Raw genomic sequence first — 8871 nt, 5'->3', positions numbered from 1 at the left:
ATTTAAATAATTAAAACTATTTTAGTATTATATATTTTTTTTATTCACACAACTACTTCAATTGAATGAAAGATAAAATAAAATGAGATCAAGCTAGATACACGCATCACAAAATATTCTTAATCTGAATACTGTTTAGATACACAAACAAGAAAATGTAGACGTTTTTATATCATTATACAATAAATAATAATAAGGATTTAATAGGCATTTAACATTGTTTAAACTACAAGTTATTATATTTAAATGAATCTGAGGTATTAACATCATTGATTGACATGTGTGAGTGAGATTTCAAATGGACATTTAGGCCGTATCGGGTTTGATATGATTTATCACACAAATGGCAATGGAAATTCTTTACTCCTGTGTGTGTTAACGAATGTCTGTCTAACTCTGATTTGGAGAAAAATCTCTTTTCACAGCTTCCACAATGATATTTCTTCTCCTTCAAATGATTCTTCCTTATGTGTGAACTCCGAGAACTCGAAGATATGAAGGTGGCATTGCATATTTCACATTTATGATTTCTAGTTCTTTTGTGGTTCCAAAGTATGTGTGAATTAAGCCCACCGGGAACTTTGAATTTTTTTGGACAAAATTTGCAGCTGTATGCACGGTCATTACTGTGGGTCTTCATATGAATCTTTATATAGCCAGAGGGGTAAGACTTTCCACATTGATCACATTGTTGCAAATTTTTATGGCATTTCCTATCTTTCGTTTCAATATGAGGAGTACACAAGTGAGCGTTCAATTCATTAATACTATAAAAGCCTTCCCAACAATTCTCACAGACGTAAGGTTGTAAATGCAATTTCCTGTGTACTACTAAACAACGGAAATCCTCAAACTTTTCGTGACAATATTCACAATGTCTTCCAACTGTTGATCGGACTGTATGTGTGGATGAGCAGTGGTCTTTTAAACTTTTTACCGAATGGAACTCCGCCTTACATTCCACACAAAACAAGAATTTCAAATCATTGTCTGGTTTTGCTTTTGGGATTGTTTTTTTCTTTATGCACTTGGTTCTTTGGCGTTCTTGTTTATTTTCCTCAAGTTCATATTCGTACTCGAAATCGTCATTTGAATCAGTAGTCACACAGTTAGCTAGATTTGCTAAAGTTTTAGAAGATGATTCAATAAGTATTTTGAAAGAATAGGTAATGGTCAGCTGATGGACACAATTGATGCACAGGTTCTGAGGGAACAAATCTTCATCTGGTGGTATCTGAAACAAAAAAAAAATAAATAAAAAATAATCGAAGTATGTACAAAACTTATTATTATTAGCCCCAGCACCCTGCTCTCGTCGTAATGTTGGGATAAGGCTTTAGTGATTAGATATGTGAAAAACCTTTTACCTTGTATTGATAGAAAGTTTCCAGAATGTCAGCCAAGCTCACTTCATCACCGGCGATAGAAATTATGGCATTAACATGACGCATTTCTTTATTTGCAGCCATACATGTTCTGCATCGATCTTTGTAATCCATTATTTATTTTATAGCTTTATTGTTATGTATTTTATTTTATAAGGTAAAGTGATTTATGAAGTACTGAAACTACCTATTGGATACTGGACTTCTATCTACTATTTAAGTAGGTGGTACCTATACGTATGTAGCACTTACTGGACTGACTGAATGTCACTGTCACTCCTTTCATTTTTTAAAGCAATGGAATATGGAGTTTACTCGTATTACTGCACAATTATCCCGCCAGCACTGTATGCCGCCTTTTGCTATGTCCATTAAAAAGTTTATTTTAGAAGTAAAAGTTTATTATGTAAGCATTAGTTTGTGAAAATATACAACAAGCATATTCGGGTGCTGAATTATGCGGAAAAATCGTTTTCCATAAGATAAAAAACTTCGAAAGCTAGGAGATACGCCTCACGCTGTAAAATTTTCGAGCCAGTAAACGGTCGAAAAAAAGTTCGTAACACTTCTCATGTGAAGACTTATTAAAATATGGACTTCATACAGATAAGATCTTCAGTCAAAATCAAGTTTATATCAGTTTATGACCACAGTTGACCAAATAATGCAGAACATGACCTAAAATAGTTTTATTATTTTCAGGATAATCCACTAAATCCTTTATTTTTCCTTTAAACGCTATCGTGGTGATAGCGTAGAAGGTATTTTTGGTCGTAAATCTGCAACAATATTGAAAATTGGCGCTTTTTGCCTCCATTGGCAATGTTTGTGTACCTTAGTTGTACCAATGGCGCCATCTGATCCATACCCTGCAACTTGGAACCCCTATTTCACTCTCATAGGGATATGGATGCAGTTTCTAATTATTATATTTTACTTTTACCAACCTAATTAAATTTTATGTATCATTTCAAAAATTACGAAGTGCCATTCCAACTTGTTTATCCCGTTTATAAAACCCCCTATTTCCCACACTTAGGTTAGTGGTGGATTTCCTGAAAACTTTTGTTGATTGTTGATTTGTTGAGATTGACACGGAATATAATATGTTATAATGATATATGAAACACGGTTCAGTGTGTAACCTAAAATATAAAAGTAAGTATATAAATATATTATACATACATACATACGGATGAAGTAAATAAAAATTATAAGTAGATATTATTATTTTGTATAAATTTTGCCAATATAATTATAAATGGGGAGAAAATTAATATTAATAGAAATTGCATATTTACAGTTCTTGGGACATAAGGGAGAAGCAAGTCGTATAGAAATAGATGTGCTTATTGTTGTGGCGACATCTACCACGCCACATGCACAACGGCGCAGATGTAAAAAGCCGACCAAACGCAACTAATAACAAGCCACACAAGTGATCCAGGACACTACGGACAGATGGCATAACGGTCGAACGGTCGACTCACTATGGACAGCTAACAAGCCTAGACCGCGCAGACAGTGCGTTTTCGATTGGAAGCATAAATACAACCTCCGACATGACACCGTCGGAGCCGTGCGGTTCCCCAGGCGCAACACCTAGCCTGGCGGGAAGATCTTCCCTTTGTGGCGGTCGAGCATAATCACCTAGCTCCCGCTACAGTGGTCACCCGACGTGATTGAAAGCAGCCTTCGTCATCATCACACCCGACGTGATTGAAGCAGCCATCGCCAACGTCGTACTCTCCAATCTTCACCATCACTCCTCGCACCCTCATTGGTCTCAAGTCAGCAGCAAACAGTCACTCGCAGCAGCAAGCCATCACTCATCTTCAAGGGCATCTACAGGACCATCGCAGCCGACGCAACGCGCTTCCTGGTTCTGGCACCCGCAACTCTCTTCGACTTCATCGACGCCGACGCACCCTGCAGCCCACGTCTGGACGCGCGCACTCACCGGCGTGGCAGCCATGTAGGGACCGGTGCCAACAAGTCATATTCCGCTCACGACAGTCTCGACTCACCGCAGACTACGAGCTCAACCTACGCATCCCGACTCACTGGGACATCGAGTAACATGGCACACACGAGAAGCACAGACTGCACGTCAAGACTTCATCAGACCTTCGGTCTTGGGGAGGAGTAATGTGGCGACATCTACCACGCCACATGCACAACGGCGCAGATGTAAAAAGCCGACCAAACGCAACTAATAACAAGCCACACAAGTGATCCAGGACACTACGGACAGATGGCATAACGGTCGAACGGTCGACTCACTATGGACAGCTAACAAGCCTAGACCGCGCAGACAGTGCGTTTTCGATTGGAAGCATAAATACAACCTCCGACATGACACCGTCGGAGCCGTGCGGTTCCCCAGGCGCAACACCTAGCCTGGCGGGAAGATCTTCCCTTTGTGGCGGTCGAGCATAATCACCTAGCTCCCGCTACATTGTCATCTCTTTTTGTATGAAGTCATTGCAGTCATTGTCACGGTTGTCACCAATGGTAAAATAACCAATGGAATCAGCAGAATGACGGAAGGAAAGGATCATTCAACAAGCAACAAGGAAAATTGAATTGATGGTAGGACAGACGGAAGGAACAATAAAACTCAAAATAAAATTGAACCTATTTAATGACAGATAAAAATTATGTTTAGTCAACCCCTCGAAGCAGGTCCGTCAAAAATAAATAAGGTACCCCACAAAAAACGTAACAAGCGCAAGAAAAAGAACAACCTGAACAAACATATTTTTAAAAGAGACAAGAGGAAACAGGTCAAAACTGGGTGTCCAATGTCCAACTGGGCGGAGAACTTCGCAGTGCCTGCCACCTGGCAACTGAAGCATCAGGTTGCTTATTGGAAAGCGCGCGCCAAATCTCTGGAGTATGAAAATAAAGTGCTACATGACATAATACGTAAAAGACATGGAGGAGATAGTGTTGCCGGGGAATCAGAGCATAGTGATTCTGAGAGTGTCAATGAGAGGGACATTGTTGAAGAAGCAGAGGTCAGTGGAGAAGATGGAGAAGATTTTGAGGTTAGCGAAGAGTTTATTCAGTTTCTTCGAGCAAATGCTAAATATAAAGAAGATGCACGATTAGAACGAGAAAGATTGAAAGCAATGCAGGAAAATTCTGATGCAGCGGTGGAAGAAGTTGTCGCAGAGACTGCGGAGGATAGACAAAGGACTTGGGAAGAGTTATATGGGGAAGGTTGGCCGAGAATCTCCACATTAGAAATGTCATTGCATTCTCATTTTATAAATGAAAGTGATATGAATAAGCCTGTGTACTGGCCTAATATTCCTCTGAATTTGAATAGTTAATTGTTTATGGTTGTAGGCTTATTTTTTGGAAATGAAATTAAACATTTTCATGATGTAAATGTGATGCGATTATAACAAGTGTAACAATGCAATGCTAAACAAGCATTGCATTGTGTATCAATAAACTTTTTGTGAAATGGCGCTAGTATGTGAGGACTGATCACCCAGCTGGTGCTCTCATTGGTGTCCCCAAGAGTAAATAATAAATGTAATACTTGTGCAGGTGCCAGGGATAACATAAATAATGTAACATAACACCACCATATGGTTCTAAATAAATCCATACTAATATTATAAAGAAAGATTGTATTTTTGTTTTTTTGTCTGTAATGATTAAACTCAAAAACTACTGGGCCAATTTTGATAAATATTGGCACAGAGATAGGTGAAAGCTTCAGAAGTGACATAGGCTACTTTTTATTATGGTTGTACCCGAACGAAGCCGGGTCGAGATGGTAGTAAATAATAATTCTAAATAAATAAATAATAATTGGAATTGAACCATACATACCATGTCAGCATGTGAATTATCAGGTAGTGTAATTTAATTTCCCTCCTTTGTGCTTGGGTAATGCTAACTTATAATATTATTAAAGCTAACTTATTACACTACTATTATTAGTAGTGTAACTGAACTAGTATTATTATGGCTGGTTAACTATATTATTCAATTTATTTATTTTCCCCAATTCCCCATGGTGTAACTACTCAGTTCTCTATGCCCGATTGGACTGTGATCATATTGTTGTTCAATTGTCTATATTATCTCCAGGCTCGAAGGGTTAATGAGATAAAATTAAAAAAAGTAAGATCACATAGGCTTGTATTGCATGTAATCAAATTTTGTTTAAAACCAGCGTATTGGACAGTGATGTAAAGTGTTTTTTATTTTTATTTTTGACAAAGTTCAGGGCTTTGTGTGACTGTGTCAGCGTCATGGGGGATCTCTAATATAATCTTTCATAATGGTTGTCCATGTAAAGTGTATGTATGTGATAAATCATATTTTGTATGATTTGTTATTTTGTTTCAAATAATTATGCATACATGAATATTGCGTGATTTTGGTAGTCTAATCGTTGTTGTATTTTTAATGAACTCAACTCTCATTTACTAGATTTTATTTTTGTGATGTAAAGTGAAAGTCTAACTTTGATGAATACCTATTTGCATTGGTCCCACACAGCAAGATGACATTGAAAAGTGAGACTTAATGTGTCCTATGTAGGCATAGTTTACATTGACAATTAATCAGCAGACTACTATCAACTGTTGTCTTGTCAATGTAAAGTATATCTACAGAGAACTCTTTAAAGTTCACTTTCCAATGAACATAATTGTACCAAGCTGCAGTTTCCGAAAACATTACGATTTCATAACTTAATTTCAATTAATTCGGGCTATCCAATCTGTTAACATGTAAAGCCACGGATATGCCAGTGTAAGAAGAGCTTAAAAATAAGATTTAAGATTTAGGTTTAAGATTCAGTTGCTGTATGTACCCATGGGACATATGTATATTTGGATTGAGGAGCCACTTTAAACACATTTACAACAATATATAATACCTTTTGAATATAAACAGTTTTGGGTTGAGATTACTAGAAGCTATATGTATAACTGGTATAAAATCCTATGTAATTTTCAAAATTATTCATCAAATAGTTTTGAAATACTCAGATCAAATGTTTAGTTTGAGGGGTCACCTTTACATAGGCTTAACTTTTTGTGTTTATAACTTTTTGTTTTCGTACAAATTAGATTTTGCGTTACAAAATGACTCTGATCATGTACTTAATGGGCGGTAAATTTTAAATCCATATAGGTAAGTACATGCAATCATGTCTCACTCACATATTCAAATTGATTTTCTTAAGAGTTGAGTTTGATTAACAATTCAATGTGACCGGTATAACGCATGGAATTAGTAGGTACTGGTTGTACGGAATACTTACTACCTCCATGCATTGAAGACATCATATGGCGTTCAATGTATTCATGTTTCGATTTATATTTTGTTTTTTAGTTGGTTGTATTAAAATCAATATCTTTGTGTCATAAATTGATTAATGTTGTAAATTATAAAATTAATAATAAAAAAAAACAAGGTATTGTACATTTATTTCAATAAAGTATCAAAACAATAGATGTTATATTAATTATTGTTCCCTTACGGTAAGATCGGCTGCACCTGCACCTAGGTAGACTTAAGTCCAGGTGCAGCCGTCATTGTGACGCAAAGACAACCACACTGCAATGTGATTGTTTCGCTGCGTCTCACTTCGAATCGATTCGATGGTGAGAAGTGAAATGCAAAGCCGCTCTAGCCCTTGGAAAACATGGGACTTAGCGGTTTTCGAATGGAATATTTTGAACACTGACAATCAGGTTCAAATAGAAACTTAGTTACCTATATTTGTTACAGTTTCATACGCGTTAGAAGCAAATAAGTGTTCTTCCACTACAATAACACCTTGGGTGTTATATAAATAACTAGCTGCTCCCTGGGGCTTCGCTCCCGTGGGAATTTCGGGACAAAAAATACCCTATGTCCTTTTCCGCACTTCAAATACGTAAATTGGTTGGTCATGAAGATTGGTTGAGCAGGTAAGGCGTGAAGAGGTAACAAACAAACTTACTTTCGCATTTTATAACACTGGCTGCGGAATTTCGGGATAAAAAGTGCCCTATGTGTTATTCCAGGTTATTTTTCTACCCGTGTACGTGCCTTGTAACAAACAAATAAACTTACTTTTGCATTTATAATATTAATTGGGATTAGTTAGTATTAAGATTCTGTAACATTTAAAATTTTACTTTTATGAATGTAGGTATTATGGCGTTTTTAGGGGACTAAAACGGCGATGATATGAGATGTGTAGAGTTCTCCACAAGGATGTGGATAGCTCTACACATCATCGCCGAACTCCACAGGTATGTTGATGCAATTGTGCATAGACTACGTAGTAAAATTTTATTTATCGCAATGAAAAAGCAGCTATGTAGGTATGAAGAATCCGTCAAAGTTCGGCAAACTAATTCGCGATGTCGCGATTCCTAGAGCGTTTCGACCGCTGCGCCCGCGCTGTCATTACAATCCGTCAATTTCCTTGAGGAAGGAATCGTTTCCAAAATGAATCACTCGTAAAATTACATTAAGTACCTACTTGAGTACAGATTTATTATTTTAGGGTCGGGTAGTAAAATGATTATTGCCTAGTGTTAAAATTTGGAAAACTGTAATGACAGAGCAGCTGGTTTTCCAGGTTGAGTGGAGAAGGTAAATGGGAAATCCACTCCATTAGCATTGCCATGAAAGTCGGCGTATGTGTTAAATTCACTTCTACGACACCAACATATACCTAAATAGGAAGGAGACACTATGGTAGTATCGTAAGGAAGAAGAAAAGTTTAGGAAAATCCAAGCAAATTATGTTCTTATGAACGAGTGAGCTTGTGAACGAGCAGTAAATTCGAAAAAAGAGATCTAACATAATGGTACTGGATATCTAGGCGCGTAAAGGCATCTGACATGACGACTGTGCCTTGCGGCAAGGCTACAGGCATAAATACGAGTATATACCCATAATACATACTCAACTCAACAATCAGAAAGCTTACAGATTTCCTCACCAACTTTCCCTACTTCCAAGTACCGACAATACACACAGCCTTATCATTCTTATCCAAGATCAAGACGCATTTCAAAAACGTCACCTCCCAGTATCCCCGGCTAAGAATTGGCGTTTGGCGTTCGAACGGTATGCTAGTATACAACCTGTTTTCCGAAGCTCCCCCCACCCTCTCTTCTACTCCTTGATACGTAGTGCCTACGCTGACGCCGCAGCGGACGGACGTGCGCGCGCTTTTAATTTCTCTGCCGACACTAACATACTCAAATTTTCAGTGAAAAGTGATTTGATTACTTTAATCAGTGTCAATGTGGAAGGATTGCAGTGTTGTGTATTGAAAGTTTTGTCGGATATCGTGTACTGTGGCTGTTTGAAGACGCGTCGTGTTTTTTTCTGTATATAAAACGAGAATTGATTATGTTTGTGAACGAAATTGTGTTGTGTTGAAAGGATTTCGGAGGTTTGTAGTCTGTCTTTAAGTTGTATAACGTTCTGAGTTTAAATAGCAGATAAAGA

General features: G+C 37.4%; 3 protein-coding genes across 3 annotated transcripts in view; 2 read left to right on the top strand and 1 right to left on the bottom strand.

The window, feature by feature from the left end:
- Positions 1 to 174: 174 nt before the first annotated feature.
- LOC128676407 (zinc finger protein 699-like) lies at positions 175 to 1633 on the bottom strand. Its single transcript, XM_053756505.2, has 2 exons — positions 1368 to 1633; positions 175 to 1234 (listed from the first exon to the last, which is right to left on the bottom strand). Exons 1-2 carry the CDS (start codon positions 1497 to 1499, stop codon positions 227 to 229), a joined length of 1140 nt encoding a protein of 379 aa, XP_053612480.1. The 5' UTR covers positions 1500 to 1633; the 3' UTR covers positions 175 to 226.
- A 1224-nt stretch (positions 1634 to 2857) lies between these two features.
- LOC128676621 (uncharacterized) lies at positions 2858 to 6869 on the top strand. Its single transcript, XM_053756819.2, has one exon. It carries the CDS (start codon positions 4046 to 4048, stop codon positions 4721 to 4723), a length of 678 nt encoding a protein of 225 aa, XP_053612794.1. The 5' UTR covers positions 2858 to 4045; the 3' UTR covers positions 4724 to 6869.
- Positions 6870 to 8546: 1677 nt separating this feature from the next.
- Positions 8547 to 8871, top strand: part of ds (dachsous) — a 301443-nt gene continuing 301118 nt past the window's right edge. The window contains exon 1 of the mRNA XM_053756979.1: positions 8547 to 8815. The gene's annotated coding sequence lies outside the window, so the exon portion shown is untranslated. The remainder of the gene's footprint in view (positions 8816 to 8871) is intronic.

This window comes from Plodia interpunctella, chromosome 16, assembly GCF_027563975.2.
Source record: "Plodia interpunctella isolate USDA-ARS_2022_Savannah chromosome 16, ilPloInte3.2, whole genome shotgun sequence".
In the NCBI taxonomy this organism is placed as follows: Eukaryota; Metazoa; Arthropoda; class Insecta; order Lepidoptera; family Pyralidae; genus Plodia; species Plodia interpunctella.
The sequence above is the reverse complement of the archived record's forward strand: the minus strand, read 5'-3'. Positions and strand labels throughout refer to the sequence as shown.